Here is an 18,057-nt window from a genome sequence, read left to right as displayed (position 1 = left end):
TAGAATTACATAATCTTTTATCTGTTGTTCAAACCCGAACGGTATTCTGTCTGCTGTCCTGTGAGTATATTGTGGTTATCTAAGTTGTTATCTGAGTTGTTATTAGTTACGGGATGTACGATGCTATAATTTTAGATATAAAATTGCCTTATTATTATTAAGAGCTAATAATAACATAGTAGGTGACCATTTAGTAGTATTATAAATGCAGAATAAAGCTATCGTTTAGACAGGTGGTACATACCTTCAGCCTTTTATATGTTCTGCCCCATGGGAGTATGACAGAGAGGATGTATGAGGTGGTTTGGGGTTCAGTAGCAAGGCTTTGGGTCGGGTTTGCGTCTTGCCAGCTTGATTGAGTTCCTCCAGGAGGTGACAAAGGTGTTGGATGAAGTTCCACATGGAAATTGTCTACTTGTATACTGGCAGAGTCTTTGACAAGATCCCACATGGGAGGTTCATACAGAAAATTAACATGCTTGAGAACTGTGGGGAATTGTCCTGGCTGCCGGGGACCCAAACGGGGAGAAATTTATTGGCTGGCGGGTGGTGAATCGGTGAAATTATTGCCATAGACGTCTGAAGAAGACACCTCATTGAGTATATTTAAAATGCAGGTCGATATGTTCCTGATTAGGAAAAGTGTCAACGTTTACTGGGATAATGGGGTAGAGAGGAATTGAAGAGCAAATTCACTGAGCCGAATGGCTTAATTCTGCTCCTGGATCTTATGGTTTCAGGGAGCATCTGGAGTATTGTGTTCACTTCTGATTGTCGAGCTCTTGGAAGGATTGGTTAGGGTGCAGAACAGGTTCATCAGGGTGTTGCCTGGATTCGGTGACATGTGCTACAAGTAGAGGTTTGATAAACTTGCTTTGTTTCCTCTGGCGGTAGAATACAGATCTGACTGAGGTGTGCAAGTTTGACAGATAAGAGTTTGGGTCGACAGCCTGTATTTTGTTTGTTTATTTTTACATATGACTGGTGTCTAATACCAGAGGGCATTTGGTTAAGGTGAGATGGGGTAAATTTACAGCAATTGTGGGTAGTTTTTTAACAGAGTTGTGGGTGCCTGGAATTTACTGTCTGGGTCAACATGGCTTTGTGAAGGGAAGGTCCAGCCTCACGAGGCTAATTGAGTTTTTTGAAGAGGTAACAAAAAGCAATTGATGAAGGTATGGTAGTAGATGTGGTCTACATGGATTCAGCAGAACCAACAGCTGTATTAATAGAAAAAAATATATTGTAGAATATTCAGGCTGCAAAGAGAGATTCTTTGAATTGTTACTTGAATCCAGAGATCAGCGAATGTTTAATGGCGAATTTTGATTCCCAAGCTTTGCCAAGTCAGAGACTAACATTTGAGATGTGGTTTGAACTGTGCATTTGATCACTCACCTATCAGCTGAGTGGGTAATTCAGATAAACCTTGGGTGATGTTCATGTATTCCTGTGGATCAGGACCTGTTTAAATATTAAAAAAAAACATCCATGGAAACAGAGCTAAAATAATTAAAATAACTAAAATATTTATCTCAATGTGCTTTGTGTTCAGTGTGTGGTTTTAACATACCGAGTTCCTGTATTTCCCTCAGAATTCTGTCCAACTTCGGTAACTCAGTCCTCCATGTCACAAAGGATTCCCACATCGCCCTCCGGGCCCGGGAGCCTTTGCCCATCACCAAACTGAGGAAGAGTCTGGAACTCTCTGTCCGGTTTCCCTTCTCTGTCAGTTCAGTGACTTTCTACAAAAGGAAACAATGAATTTATTGTGCAGCAGACAGACAGGCATGCAGAATGTACAGGAAAGTATCTGTTCATGGCCCCAGTAGCTTCAGAACAGATGCAGTCACTGGGCTGCTGCCTCATCCTCCCTGGGTTCAGTCATTAACAGAGAAACAGTAACTGAAGGAAATTCTAAATCAATATTGTGAAAGAATAAGGATTTACTGACACCCTGCAGTAGATGCAATGTGATTAATTTCCTCAGTCTGTCAATGTGCAGTATTACATCAACAAGATGTGACAACAAGAACTGAAGAGAGGGGAGAGAGAGAGCAAAAACAAATGGATAGTGGCTGACAAAAGTTTATAGTTGGGTGCTTAAATCAAAAGATAAATATTGAATCGAAAGGATACGCAGGTAGGTGAAAGTGTTGGGTCGAAGCTGCTGTCATTAAAAATGAAAAGTCCTGAGAAAGAGGTGATAACGGATTGGACGATGTAGATGTTAAGAAACTGCATAAGTAAAATGACCCTGATGATACAGGCCTGTTAACAGTAGCCAGGATGTGAGCTACAACTTACAACAGGAGAGGGAAGAGGTATGCAAAAAGGGGAATGTGAAAATAGTCATGGGGAATTTCAATATGCAGGTAGCTTTGGAGAATCTGGTCAGTGTTGAATCCTGAGTGAGGAAATTTATAGAATGCCTGTGAGATGGCTTTTTAGAGAAGCCTATGGTTGATCCCACGATAGGACAGACGGATTTGGATTTGGTGTTGTGTATTGAGCCAGATTTGATTGGGGAGCTTCAGGTAAATAATCCCTTAAGAGGCAGTGATCATAAAATAGCAAAACTCACACTGCAGTTTGAGAGGGAGAAGGTAAAGTCAGATGGATCAGTGCGACAGTTGGATAAAGGAATTACAGAGGCATAGGAGAAGACCTGGGCAAAAATATATTCGAACATGACTAACAGGAACAATGGCAGAGCGGGAATGGCTGAAGTTTCTCGGAGCAATTAAGAAGGCTCAGGACAAGTGATCACAAAGATGAAGAATTATTCTAAAGGGAGGATGATCAACCATGGCTGACAAGATAGTCAAAGCAGCACGAAAGCAAAGGAGAGGGGACATAATATTACAAAGTATAGTAGAAAGCTGAAGGACTGGGATGCTTTCACAAACCAACAGAAGGCAATTAAAAAGCCGTAAGTAGAGAAACTATGTAAAATGAAGGTAGGCTAGCGAATAACGTAAAATAGCTCAACAAGAGGTCCGTCTGATATATGAAGAGTGAAGGAGAGGAAAGTGGATTTTGGGCCACTGGAAAATGACAGTGGAGAGGTACTGTCAGGGGACAAAGAAATGGCAAAAGGTATTAGTAAGTATTTTGCGTCAGTCTTCACTGTAAAAAATACACTAGAACGTGCCAGATATTTGAGAATGTCAAGTGGCAGAAGTGAGTGTACCTGCCATTATTAAGGAGAAGGCACTCGGGAAGCTGAAAGTTCTGAAGATAGATGAGTCAGTTAAGTTCAGTTCAGTTTCTGTTTATTGTCATTTAGAAACCACAGAAGCAATGCAGTCAAAAAATGAGACAACGTTCCCCCAGAATGATATCACAAAAGCATATGACAAAACAGACTACACCAGAAAATTTACATAACGTTTTGTAATCCCCAAATCCATAGTCCAGAGCGGCTGCTGCGTATTAATGTCGCGCTACTGTCTTAGCGCGTTCCCCGGAAAGGAGCTCCAAATACACCAGACAAAACAAGACTACCCAGACACACCAAGTCAGGAGACCAACTCTACCACCCAACAAACCAAAAACTAAAGCTACAAGACCTGATCAACTGCACTCGATTGCTTCTGAAAAAGGAGGCTGAAGAGATTGTGGAGACATTAGTGATGATCACTCAAGAATCACGAGATTCTGGAATGGTTCCGGAGGACCGATCATTTTAAACTATAGGCCATTTAGTCTGATCAGCGTTTGGGAAGACGTCAGCAGTCGATAATTGAGGATAATGTTTCGGGGTATTTGGACGCACATGATAAGAAAAAGGCCAACATCCATGGAAGGGAATCTTGTCTGACAGAACTGTTGGAATTTTTTGAGAGAACAGCATGCTGGGTCGACAACGGAAAGTCAGTGCAATTTGTTCACTTGGACTTCCCGAGGACCTTTAACCAGGTACCTCACATGACGCCGTTTAACAAGACAGGGAACGGCAGTATGACAAGAGAGACAATAGCATTGATAGAGGATCCATGATTTTCTCCAGACAGATTTTGTCTGACTGTCAGGAAGCACAGAATGGAACAAATGGGGCTTTTTCTTGTTGGATGTTGGTGACCAGTGGTGTTCTGCAGTGGTTGGTTTTGGCAGAATTCCTTTTTTCCGTTATGTCAATGATTTGAAGGCTTTATGGACTAGATTGCGCACGTTACGAAGATATGGGGAAAGACAGGAAGCGTTGAGGAAGCAGGGATTTTGCAGCAGGACATGAATGATGAAAAAATGGACAAATCAGTGACAATTGGAATGTAGTATAGGGAGGTACATGGCCATACACTTTGGCAGAAATAATGAAGACATAGAATATTTTTTAGAGTTCTAAAGAGTCTCAGGAGACCTGTTGCAGGATTCCTTGCAGTTTGAGTTGGTGTTAGGAAAGGCAAAAACAAATGCTAGCGTTCATTTCGAGAGGAATAGAATATAAGAACAAGCACTGGCCAGACCTCACTTGTATATTGTGAACGGTTTTAGTCCCCTGATCAGTGAAAATACGCGATGCATTGTGGAAAGTCCAGAGAGGAATCCAAACTGACACAACCAGTAATATTAAACCTGATTTTGATGAGAATGATTCCTGGATGCGCCTGTACTGGCTGGAGTGTGGAAGGATGAGGGGAATCTATTTGTAATCTGTGGAATATCGAAAGGCATTGAGAGGATGTGGAGATGATGTTTCAAAGTGCGGGAGTCTAGAACCAGACGGAACAGCCTCAAAATAGAGGGACGTCCATTTAGAACAGAGATGAGGAGATTCTTTAGCCGAGGAGTAGTGAATCTGTCGAATCCATTGGCACTGACAGCTGCGGAGACCAGATCATTGGGTATATATAAAACAGAGGTTGGTACCTTCTTGATTTGTCTGGTCAGCAAAGTTCACTGGGAGAAGGCAGGAGAATAGAGTTGAGAGGGATAGTAAATCACCCATGACGTAATGGCGGAGTAGGAAGATGGGCCTAATGGCCTACTTGTGTTCCGATACCTTATGGTCTTATGATGTGTAAGGACAACAGAAAGTTAAGGAATGTCAGTGCGGCTGTCTCATGATGGAGATGGTAACTGCCTGGCACTCATGCTGTAAAATGGTGATCACTTCCTGAATGCAGGCTTGGGCTCCCTCATTAACTGAGGAATTATGAATTAAACATTGAACCGTCTTCAAGCAACATCTCTCTCTCTCTCTCTGGCTTTCCGTCCCATAGGGTGATGATGGTTCCTTTCAGTCAGTTAGTGGGGTGGTACCCCACTCCTCAGAAAGGAACCGTGTGCGTGAGTGGATTTTAGGTGAGTAGGGCGTTGCACCGGTCCAGATCCACCCCCTCGACATCCCCTCCCGGATCCAGCAGCCTGGTTGGGTCCAGGACGGCTGGGGGAAGTTCTGTTGCAGTGAATGGCCAGACCAAGCTTCGATGCGAGGGATGCGCTTTCCGCGCTTGTTTTCTAGAGGGCCGTTGACCCTAACAGAGGGGTCATCCGCCCTTTGACAGGTCTTGTTTTTCGTCCTGCAGGGTGTCTAGCCACCTTCCTCACCAGGCCAGTCTGGTGGGGGAGCTGGTTTAGTCACCAACCATCCGACCATGCGACAGGTAGTACTGGGTTACATGGTACCGGTAGCACTCAGACGAGTGGTCTGACCAGAACATACACTGATGATGGAATTAAGGTAGTCGAGGATGCAACTGAACATGGATGGGCTTAGGACATTGCTCTGAGAAACAAGAGGAATGATGTCCCGGGTTTGAATGATTGATCTCCCAGAACAGTTACCAGTAGGGAATTGGAAAGGTTTTCCATAACACGAATAATGGAAAATAATTATGGAACAAATCAGCATAATTCCCTGATGGTCCACTGCACTGTAAAATAATCCCTCAGTTTCACTGCTACCATGTCTGAGGAGTTACAGTTGTGAAAGAGATTTAAAGGTTTACCAGTAAAGCAGGCGTCTCCAGATGATGAATTTTAGATGACATTTACAGATGACTCCTCTTGTCTTTGGATAATGCCTGTCTGATTCATTACATACAGCGCCAATGAGTTCCAACGAGAACAGAGTCACTCACGGGTGTAACACACTTGATTTTCTAATACCACTCATGGTGAGTAGGTCAGATCTAGTACAGGACAATCAGTGTCTGTGAATTCCAAGGAGAGTGACCTGAAATGGGATGCCCCTGTCTCTCATTTGTTAGATATTCAGCAGGTTAACAGAATTATTTTTTTCATTTTTTCCCTTCCCTTTCAGGTAAACCTATTGATCTTCTTTTTTAAGGACAACCTGCTGATTGCTGAGATCATGAGATATCAGCTGGTCAGCACATTAATGTTTTGTGCTTTCTTCTTCCCTTTTAGGTCAAACTATTGACTTTTGCGGTCATGAGATATCAGCTTTGTGCGTGATCTTTCACGACTAACCTATCTTAGAGATTTTCGAGGAAGTTGCCAGGAAATATGCTGTGGCCAAGTTTGTGGATATTGTCTACATGGATGTGAGCACGGTATTTGACAAGTTCCCTCATAGCAGGTCGGTCAAGAAGTTTCAGTTGCTCAGCATCCGAGATGAGGTAGTAAACTGGATTAGACACTGGCTTTTTGGAGGAATCCAGAGTGTGGCTACAGACTGTTGCATTTGTGATTGGCGCCTGTAACTCGTGTAGTGTCACGGGGATCGGTACTGTGCCTGTTGTTGTTTGTCATCTATATCAATGATCTGGATGAAATTATGGTTAACAGAATCAGCAAGTTTGCGGATGGCACCAACATTGGGAAGGTGCAGTGGACAAAGAGCTTGCAAGAGCTAACAAGAGCTAACGCTTGCAAGAACTACAAGAGCTTGCAGTGTGATCTAGACCGACTGGAGAATGGGCTTAAAAGGGGCCGATGCAATATAATGCAGACAAATTGCACTTTGGAAGGACCAAGCAGGGTAGATCTTACACAGCGACAGTTACGACACTGAAAAGTGTGGTAGAACAGAGTGATCTGGGAATACAGGTCCATAAGTCATTGAAAGTGACGGCAAATGTGCTCAAGTTGTGGATCTGAAAGAAAGTTTCTTAGCGCATTAACCTTCATAAATGAAAATATCGTGTACAGTAGATGGGATATGATGTTGCATAAGACGTTGGTGAGGCCTAATTTGGATATTATGTGCAGTTCTGCTCACCTACCTACAGGGCAGCTGGAAATAAGTTTGAAAGAGTACACAAACAAAAACAAGGATGTTGTCAGGACTAGAAGACCTAAGTTATAAGAAAAGAGTGACCGGGATAGGACTTTATTCATTGGAACGTGGAAGATTGAGGAAAGGTTTGAGAGAAGTTTACACAATTACATGGGGTATAGACAGGATAAATGCAGCAACATTTTGTACTGCGGTAAAGAGGTATTATAACAAGAGGTTATCAGTAAAGGGTGAAAGGTGAAAAGTTCAGGGGGGTACAAAGGTGAAACTTGTTGACTCAGAGGGTGCTAAGATTGTGAAACTAGCTAGCACCGCAAGCAGTACAAGCGGTTAAAAAAAGTCTGGATAGATCCATGCATGATGAGGGTATAAAGCGCCATGGCCTGGTGAAGGTCAATGGGAATACATAGTTAAGTAGTCCAGCATGGAAATAGATGGGCCAACAGGCCTGATTCTATGCTGTTCTTTTCTATAACTATGACAAGTAAGCCACACGTTGTTTGGGAACTCACGGAGCCAAGACCGGATGTGGTTAGCAGGTTTCCTTCTGTCAAGGACAGAAGTGAAGCCGGTTGTCTCAGTTTACAATCTGTCAGTTTAATACTCATCCTGGATTAATGAGATGAGGTGAATCTGCCCGACAGTGCAGACAAGATTTGAAATCAGTTTCAGACTGAATGCCTGTTCGAAGTCCCGATATATATAACCATATAACAATTGCAGCACGGAAACAGGCCATCTCGGCCCTTCTAGTCCGTGCCGAACGCTTACACCCACCGAGTCCCACTGGCCCGCACTCAGCCCATAACCCTCCATTCCTTTCCTGTCCATATACCTACCCAATTTTACTTTAAATGACAATACCGAACCTGCATCTACCACTTCTACCTGAAGCTCATTCCACACAGCTACCACTCTCTGAGTAAAGAAATTCCCCATCGTGTTACCCTTAAACATTTGCCCCCTAATTCTCAAATTATGTCCTCTTGTTTGAAACTCCCCAACTCTCAATGGAAAAAGCCTATCCACGTCATCTCGATCTATCCCCCTCATAATTTTAAATACCTCTATTAAGTCCCCCCTCAACCTTCTACGCTCCAAAGAATAAAAACCTAACTTGTTCAGCCTTTCCCTGTAAGTTATGTGCTGAAACCCAGGTAACATTCTAGTAAATCTTCTCTGTACTCTGTCTATTATGTTGATACTTTTCCTAACATTCGGTGACCAGAACTGTACACAATACTCCAAATTCGGCCTTACCAATGCCTTGTACAATTTTAACATTACATCCCAACTCCTATACTCAATGTTCTGATTTATAAAGACCAGCATACCAAAAGCTTTCTTCACCACCCTATCCACATGAGATTCCGCCTTCAGGGAACTATGCACCATTATTCCTAGATCACTCTGTTCTACTGCATTCTTCAATGCCCTACCATTTACAATGTATGTCCTATTTGGATTATTCCTACCAAAATGTAGCACCCCACACTTATCAGCATTAAACTCCATCTGCCATCTTTCAGCCCACACTTCTAACTGGCCTAAATCCCTCTGCAAGCTTTGAAAACCTACTTCATTATCCACAACGCCACCTACCTTAGTATCATCTGCATACTTACTAATCCAATGTACCACCCCATCATCCAGATCATTAATGTATATGACAAACAACATTGGACCCTATACAGATCCCTGAGGCACACCACTTGTCACCGGCCTCCAACCTGACAAACAGTTATTCACCACTACTCTCTGGTATCTCCCATCTAGCCACTGTTGAATCCATTTTACTACTTCAATATTAATACACAACGATTGAACCTTCCTAACTAACCTTCCGTGCGGAACCTTGTCAAAGGCCTTACTGAAGTCCATATAGAGAGCATCCTCTGCTTGACCCTCGTAAACTTTCCACATAACCTCTTCAGAATATTCAATAAGATTTGTCAAACATGACCTTCCACGTACAAATCCATGCTGACTATTCCTAATCAGACCATGTCTATCCAGATAATTATATATACCATCTCTAAGAATATTTTCCATTAATTTACCTATCACTGACGTCAAACTGACAGGCCTATAATTGCTAGGTTTACTCTCAGAACCCTTTTTTAAGAAAATGGAGCCACATGAGCAATACGCCAATCCTCCGGCACCATCCCCGTTTCTAATGACATTTGAAATATTTCTGTCCGAGCCCCTGCTATTTCTACAGTAACTTCCTTCAAGGTCCAAGGGAATATCCTGTCAGGATCCGGAGATTTATCCACTTTTATATTCCTAAAAAGTGCCAGTACTTCCTCCTCTTTAATTGTCATAGTTTCCATTACTTGCCGCTACTGCTCTCATATCACACTGATCAATACAGCAGGTGGGAGATAAAAAGCTGAGGCTGACCCTGTAGTTCCCAGTGCTCCCCACATTAACAGCTGAAACCAGATCTGCGAGAGACAGGTCAGAAATCAAAGTCTCAATTGCCAGGTAGGACGCCAAGAACGTGAAGATTAATTTTGGTCACTATTCCCAGCAGTTCTGTGACAATACACAAACTACACTCACCTCATTCTCTTCTCTACTGAAATGTCCCTCCTTTGTCAACATCCAACCGAGTCTTTCAACCTTTTCTTCAATTGCTTGTTTGAGTCTATCTCTATAGAACTTTGTCAGTTGGTACAGTCGATATTCCTCCCCCTCTGCTAAGAGGTCAGGGATTGTCAACTCTGGCTCTGTGAATATAAAAAGGAAAATGTAGGCTTGAACTCAAATATTTTTCGTTTCCACCGCTCTCACCAAACTCAACAAAAAAACATGACTTGAACCTGCCTACAGACACAAAAACAGATTTATTCCCAATCTCCAACTGGCCTTAAAACCTACCAAACAATGTTCTAGGCATTACGTTCATAGAAGGACCAGATTTGATGCACACCAGTCCATCCCTCAACCGACCCACTCACCTATTTCAATTTTGGATCGGCAATAAATGCTGGGCCTGTCGGTAATATTCGCTTCCCAGAGATACTCTCTCCATCCTGGCAAATACATTTCCCTTAATTCACATCCTGGAAATATTCTCTTATCTGGACAACTGCCTTTCCTCCAATGCACATCCCGTAAATCCTCAGAGCAGGTTGTACACTTCCTGTAGTGGGGTAACGGGTACCCCACTACACCACATGTACCACACCCACACATTCCCCCTCTCTCTGACCAACCCTCCAACAAGGAATCGCATTTACCCTCCTCCCTGCCACATTCTGCAAACACATCACCCTCATATTTCACTCACTGGCTCCGTGTTGGGGACTTGACAATTCCGTGTTCAATGAGCTTCCGGGCTGACAGGCAGTCGCCTCACTTGTGCTGGTTCCAGGGTCCTGATCAGTGTCTCTGTTGTCACTGACTCTGGGATGACAGGCAGTCGCCTCACTTGTGCTGCCTCCAGGGTCCTGATTGGTGTCTCTGGGCTGCATTTGCTCCACTTCCGCTGCGGCCGTACTGCATTCTGGGACATCGCTCTCAATCTGACCCTGCTTCGGTACCTTGCTTCCTGTGTCCCGATCATCTTTCCCCGATGATCCGCCTTGTAAACACCTCTTCAGTACTTTCCCTACTCGTTTCAATGTCCTACCTGAAATAAGTGATGAATTGCAGTTCATAAGAGTATGATTTAGATCTGAGCAAAACTGATTCAGACTGCAATGGAGCCGTGACTCTGGCTGGCCAGATTTGGAGTGGGACTGTGCTGGTTACTGTGAACCGTACATCCTGCTTGGTGACCATACCGATAAGCCGGTGACTGGACACATTCACTCCCAGTAAAATAACAGGATAGACACAGTAATGCCAATCACATAAATCACAGCAGTTGAATGATGACCACGGGATCTTAATGCATCGGTGTCCGGTGATACTGGGAAATTAAATAAAGATATGACGTCAATCTTACCGGCCTGTAATTTCTCGGATTACTTTTAGATCCTTTTTTAAACAATGGAACAACGTGAGCTATCCTTCAATTCTCCAGGACCTCACCCGTAGATACCGACATTTTAAATTTATCTGCCAGGGCCCATGCAATATCAACACTAGTCTCGTTCAAGATCCGATGGAACACCCTATCAGGTCGTGGGGATTTATCTTCTCTGTTTTCCCTCAAGATAGCAAGCACCTCCTCCTCTTCAATCTGTATAGGTTCCATGACCTCACTACTTGTTTGCCTTATTTCCGTTCACTCAATGCCAGTTTCCTTACTAAATAGAGATGTAAAAACCATTTTTAAGATCTCCCCTATTTCTTTTGGTTCCATGCATAGCCGACCACTCCGATCTATAAGAGGACCTGTTTTCTTCCTTACTATGCTTTTGCTCTTTATATACCTGTAGAAGCTGTTTGGATTATCCTTCACCTTAACTGCCAACGCAACATCTTGTCATCTTTTAGCCCTGCTGATTTCTTTCTTAAGTATTTTTGTGCACTTTTTATACTCCTCAAGCACCTTATTTGCTCCTTGTTGCCTATACCTGTCATACATCTCTCTCTTCTTCTTTTTCACAGTTCCAATATCGCTCGAGAACCAAGGTTCCTTATTCTTATTCACTTTGCCATTAATCCTGACAGGAACATACAAACTCTGCACTCTCAAAATTTCTCCTTTGAAGGCCTCCCACCTACCAGTCACACCCTTGCCAGAGAACAACCTGTCCCAATCCAAGCTTTTAGATCCTTTCTCATTTCTTCAAATTTGGCCTTTTTCCAGTTTAGAACCTCAACCCGAGGACCTGATCGATCTTTATTCATCATCAAGTTGAAACTAATGGTATTATGATCACTGGAACCAAAGTGTTCCCCTACACACACTTCCGTCACCGGCCCAAACTCATTTCCTAATGGGAGATCTAATATTGCATCCTCCCTGGTTGGTACATCTATATATTGATTTAGAAAACTTTCCCGAACACATTTTACAAACTCTAACTCATCTAGACCTTTAACAGCATGGGAGTTGCAATCAATGTGTGGAAAATTAAAATCCCCTACAATCACAACTTTTTGTCTCCCTGCAGTTGGCTGTTATCTCTCCGCAGATTTGCTCCTCCTATTCTCGCTGAATGTTGGCTGGTCTATAATACAACCCCATTAATGTGGTCATTCCTTTCCTGTTTCTCAGCTCCACCCATATGGCTTCTGTAGACAAGCCCTCTAATCTGTCCTGCCTGAACACTGGTGTAACATTTTCCCTGTCTAGCAATGCTACCTCGCCACCATTCATTCCTCTGCCCCTACCACGTTTGAAATATTGGAACTCTGGAACATTAAGCTGCCAGTCTTGCCCCTCCTGTAGCCAAGTTTCACTAATGGCTATAATGTAATTCCACGTGTCAATCCAGGCCCTCAGCTCGTCGGCGTTCGCCACAATACTCCTTGCATTGAAATAGACACACCTCATAAGATCATTACCACCATCAAAGACACTTACTGACTTTGCAGAAACTTTTAACATTATTTATTTTCAACCCCGCTCCACTATCTGCTCTGGAGCTCTGGTTCCATAGAACGGACTTGATTAAGCTGGAATGAATTTAGTGGAGAATGACCAGTATGCCACTGGACTAGGATGTTGGGTTTTCTGTTATGTGGTTCGTCTGGGACTGTTTGCCCTGGATAATTGGAGCTTGAACATCTTACACACGTACATAAAAATAATCAGGGACGTAGTTAGGGTAGATGGTCATAGTCTTTTTCCCGGGGTAGAGGAGTCTAAGACTTGAGGGAAGAAATTTAAAATGGACCGAAGGGGCATTTGTTCACGTGGCGGGTGATGGGTATAAATTACATGCAGCCAGAGGAGGCAGTAAACACAAATAAATTTAAAGAGAGAGGATGTGGGCAGGGAAAAGGATAGAAGAAGTCTATAAGGGAAATTTTGGAAAAGCTGTGGGAAAATTGAGCAAGCACAAAAGACATTTGGATCAGCATTAATTAGCTGGACCGAAGGACCTGTGTCCCAGCTGTAATCTCTGTTTTATTACCCCCGGAATCAGAGTTGAGCACCATCACAATGTCTGCTGGGGACTGAGACATTTGGTCATTGGCCAATCCGGGTTTTCCATCAGAGATCCTGGGAATTTTAAATCCAGTTATCAGATCACCTTATTAGGGAAATATTGAGAACTCACATTCACCATTTGTACACAGCCCAGACATGGATTCGGGTATTAAAACACTGAAGCAAACCGCATATTTATCCAGAATGAGATGTCATCTGATCCTCAGCCATTCACAACTCCGGCAATGTTCTCGGCTCGGCTACAGAAAACAGATTTCGGAAACTCCGCTCATCTCCTTTCCGCAGCAGCCCAGAAAACCAGGAGGGAGTTGATAGCTGCCCTTCCAAAACCAGAAATGCTCGTTTATCACACAATCTCTGAATTCATACCTCTGTCCATTCTGATTGTGACAGTATTGTTGATTGTCGTCGTCTTGTTCACACTTTGGTCCCGGTGAAGAAATGCTCCACCTGCCGGTGATACCCTGAATTACAAACAAGCAGAATATGAGTCAGACAGAGTACGATTACAGTACTTTGCAAATAACAGTATCGCCATCCCCTGTATCAGAGCATCCGTTGGCTTAGGGACAAAACATTCCCTGTTAATATCAACAGTCAATCTCCTTAAAATAGACTCTATAAACAATAAACTCTTTTGGACATTCCTTAAAATAGTGATCTGGTGGGGGTGGAAACAAGAATATAACAGTGTTATGTTGTATAGGTGATTGTTAACTACTACTCTCTGGACAGCTCCCCAATTGCAAAGTGGTTTAAAAAGGATAAAGGATCCTGGGCTGCATAAATAGAAGCACAGGCACAGAGAGAATAGAGGTAGGTACTTTGAAAAAGGCTGGTTCCTCCCACAACTATCACAAAGATAAAGGCTCTCAAGATAGGGCAGAAAGGAGACAGAAAACAATTTTGACGATGAGAAACTTGACACATCCAGACAGCTTACATTTGCTCTGCTCAGAACAGATACGATAATAAAGTAAGCTGGTTAAGATGATTTAAATCTAGAAAATAGATTGGGGAAATATTAAATGGTAGAATTGTAAAGACTTGGGGAGATTGGATGAGGTTGATTTGTAAGAGACCTGAAAATTTAAAAACAAACGAGTTTAGAGTCTGTAATATAATTCCAGATACTCCAGTGAAGGCAGATTCAGTTGTAATTTCCTGTGATGGGCCCATTTCCCTCCTGGCCTCTTCACTCCATCTACACATCCCAACTGCTTCTGGAATTATACAATTGTGCTGCCTCATCCACTTCCTCTGGCTGGTCCCCCCACATAATCACCAGCCTCTACACGAAACCATTGCTTCTCGAGTTGGTTTTTCAATCGATTTACCACTCCTCTGCCCATTTAGATCCCCTATAAGCTACGATAATCTTCACCGTGAACACCATCCACTAATTTTGTGCCATCTGCGAACTTACTGGTCAAGCCTTGTACATTCACATCCAAATGTTTGTAGGATAGTAACTGTTCTGGAACCTGGTGTTGCGTGTCCTGAGGCTCCTGTACCTTCTAGCTGATGGCAGCGGTGAGAAAAGTGTATTGCTGGGCGGTGAGGATCTTTGATGATGGATGCTGTTGTTCTACGGCAACATTTCATGTAGATAAACTCAATATTTGGGAGACCTTTACCCGTGACATACTGGACCAAATCCAGTACCTTTTGAAGTATTTTCTGCTCAAAAGCATTGGTGTTCCCCGACCAGTCCGTAATGCAGCCAATCAGCAGACTTTACACCACACATCTGCAGAGCTTTGCCAACGTTTTTGATGACATTCCGAATCTCTACATACTCCTGAGGAAGTAGAGGCACTGTCGTACTGTCTTCGCAATTATATTTATATGATGGGTCTGGGACAGGACCGCGGAGAGTGAGACCCAAGAATTTAAAGTTACTGACCCTCTCCAACTCTGATTCTCCAATGATTACTGGCTCAAGGACCTCGGGCTTCCCTCTCCTGAATTCTACAATCAGTTTCTTGGTCTTATTGATATTGAGGTTGTTGTTATTACTCCACTCAGCCAGGTTTTCAGTCTCCCTCCTGTATGATTATTCACCACCCCTTTTGATAGAGCGCACAACAGAGGCGTCATCAGCAAACTTATATATGGTGGTGGAGCTGTACTTAGCCACACAGTCACAGGTGTAAAGCGAGTAGAACATGGGGCTCGAGTACACATCCCTGTGGTGTTCCTGTGCTGATGGAGATTGTGGAGGAGATGTTTTTGACAATCTGTACTGAGTGGGGTCGACAAGTGAGGAAATCCAGGATCCAATTGCACAAGGATGTATTAAGGTCAGGTCTTGGAGTTTGCTGAATAGTTTTGAGGGGATGGTGGTTTTAAAGGTACTCTGATAATTTTTACTTTGAACTTCCTCAGCGTCCCGTATGAGGCAAATGACATCGAGCTGCAGCTCCATTTCCTTAACGCATTCTCTTTTCACGACGTCACTTGTCTCTTTCACTGAGGGACAGTGATCAGACAATTAAAAAAACAAAACATGCAGCACTCCTCCTTGGGCTGTTACTGAACAGTGGCTCACCAAAGATAACCAAAAAAGCAAACAACAAAGCTCTACATCATGTACTGTGAGTTTCATTATGAGCAAGAGTAACGCGGCAACATTCTATAATAATGAAATTGAAGTTGTATTGGCTCCTTTTACCCTGCCTCACGCTGCATTTAATTCAACCTGTGCTGGTGATGCTTCCCCCAGTTCACTGCCCCAGGGGCGAGGGACCTCTCCCAATCCCGACCCCGCAGACGATCCCAACACAGAATGGAAAGGAAACTGCCGCCCATCCAGGAACTGTGAGCATGCGCAATGACTGTTGCACCATCAGTGCGGGGGATGGCGGGGCTGAAATGAAACCTACAGATGTTGCAGATCTGCGGTAAAATGAGAGGGGGACACAGGGTCCTGTGACTGGTGGAGGGTCTCCCGTGACAATAAACCGGATCCTCATTTTAATTGTGTGGAAATATCAGATAGACTGGAAATTCGGGAGGGAGGTTTAATTGAAGTGTACACATTTCTGAGTAGCTCAGAAAAATAGAAAAGACTAAATTCTCACACAAATGGGTAATATACCCAGAAACACAGGCTGCATTTCGGCAGGTTGGAAGAGTGGAATGGAGTCAGGAGAAATATATTCCCCACCTGCAACGGAAGGACATGTCAGATGTAGATTCACTGCCTTGTCCAAACGGCCGAAAGATGGGTGTGGTCCCAGCATCACCGCCTCATCCCCACCCCTCCCGAGGAGCAGAATAACAGGGGCTGAGCGTTAGCTCATCCAAGGCGGTTTGGTATGAAGTTCCCACAACCCGGACTGACCCCGGCAGTTTCCGTCCAGGAAGCGGGGCGAAGGCCGCCAGTTCGATTGAGATAACGGGTCTCTCTGCACTGCATCAGACCTCCTCACTCGGGACTGGTCTCAATACTCACCGATGGGAAAGATATGTCTTCACCCCGCAGTCAGTGATCCATCCCGCGGCTCCCCGCCCAGGGGACTTTTCCCGACCCTGAAACCTATTCAACAAAGAATACAAAGGAAAACACCGCCCATCCGGGAATGCGAGCATGCGCAATGTGATCAATGTGTCATCAGAGGGGACGACTCTCCAGGGTGATCTGCTTTGGGATGGAGTGGCTGCAGTCAGTGCAGAGTCTCGTTGTTTAGGATTTTCATAAACAACAGTTTTATTGATGTTAACTGGAATTGCCAACAGGGAAAACACAGATTGCATCAGGTAACAGAACACCTCCCGTACACAGTCTTGTCTCCTGGGAAACTAAACACTTCCACAATGTCGACCTTAGGTATCCCTTCCTCTAAAAGCGACTGAATCATTCAGATCGCTGATCACTGAGAGCAATTATGGTTTGTTGGTCATTAAAGTTCGCCCTGGGTGGTTTGGATGGAGTTGATGTGGAGTTCGGGGTGTCACAGTGAAAGAACCGGACAGCCAAACGCTCTGACCTAGTGACCTGCGGCCATGGATGGTGCCGCAGTGAACCTCCTGCAGAGCGCAGGCGCGGTGCCGACTCCAGCTGTCGCCGACGGGACTCCTGTACGAGCGGCGGTGAGGAAGGGGCTGATCTCGGCTTTGAGTAAATAGAGGGTGAGTTGCAGTGGGAAATGTCCGGTTTCGAGCTCTTCCCAACAGCCAGAGGCTCCAGGCTCTCCAGTCTTTCAGTTCTGGTTTTGCGCCTCAGCCGGGATTGTGGAATCAGTTAGATGCGGGTCCCCTTGCTGGGAGGGTGGAGCTGCGTGAAGAGGTGCAGTCTATATGTGCAAATGTGGGCTGAATGCTGGGAAGGATTTGGAGCGATTGGCACAGTAGAGGGAGGGTGGGATATTGAGCGTTATCGGACGCAGTTATTGGACGTGGAGGACGGACATGGGGCAAATTAAGTGGTAAACTAGGGAGGATCTGATCCATTGGATCTGACAGGATACGTCAGGAAGCAACAATCTTCTCTTCATATTAATTAATTACTGTCTACTCTTGCTGTTAACATTGTGTTTGTTACAGAGTCCCAGAACCTACAAAGTCTCAGTCTACAAATCTCTGGTGAGACCGCACTTAGAGTATTGTGTTCAATTCTGGTCACCTCATTATAGAAAGGATGTGGAAGCTATGGAGAGGGTGCAGAGGAGATTTACCAGGATGTTGCCTGGATTGGAGAACATGTCATATGAAGCAACGTTAGCAGAGCTGGACTTTTCTCTTTGGAGCGTAGAAGAATGAGAGGGGA

General features: G+C 44.0%; 1 protein-coding gene across 1 annotated transcript; it reads right to left on the bottom strand.

The window, feature by feature from the left end:
* Nucleotides 1–1,390: 1,390 nt before the first annotated feature.
* Nucleotides 1,391–17,149, bottom strand: LOC140722626 (uncharacterized). The gene is made up of 7 exons (XM_073037329.1): nt 17,070–17,149; nt 16,744–16,827; nt 13,656–13,750; nt 10,506–10,847; nt 9,776–9,942; nt 1,574–1,745; nt 1,391–1,464 (listed from the first exon to the last, which is right to left on the bottom strand). The coding sequence occupies exons 1-7, from the start codon at nt 17,147–17,149 to the stop codon at nt 1,391–1,393; spliced, it is 1,014 nt and encodes a 337-aa protein (XP_072893430.1).
* Nucleotides 17,150–18,057: the final 908 nt, after the last annotated feature.

Source organism: Hemitrygon akajei, unplaced genomic scaffold (assembly GCF_048418815.1).
Source record: "Hemitrygon akajei unplaced genomic scaffold, sHemAka1.3 Scf000082, whole genome shotgun sequence".
NCBI lineage: Eukaryota > Metazoa > Chordata > Chondrichthyes > Myliobatiformes > Dasyatidae > Hemitrygon > Hemitrygon akajei.
Note: the sequence above shows the minus strand (reverse complement) of the source record. Positions and strands in the feature narration are given on the sequence as shown.

Excerpts from the sequence above, each read along its gene's own strand:
- LOC140722626 (XM_073037329.1), bottom strand. The coding sequence starts at position 17,149 with ATGATTCAGTCGCTTTTAGAGGAAGGGATACCTAAGGTCGACATTGTG. Across the intron at positions 1,746-9,775 it reads TCAGTAGAGAAGAGAATGAG|AAAGTCACTGAACTGACAGA; the intron begins GTGAGTGTAGTT and ends TTCCTTTTGTAG. Across the intron at positions 1,465-1,573 it reads GAGGGAAATACAGGAACTCG|GTCCTGATCCACAGGAATAC; the intron begins GTATGTTAAAAC and ends ATATTTAAACAG.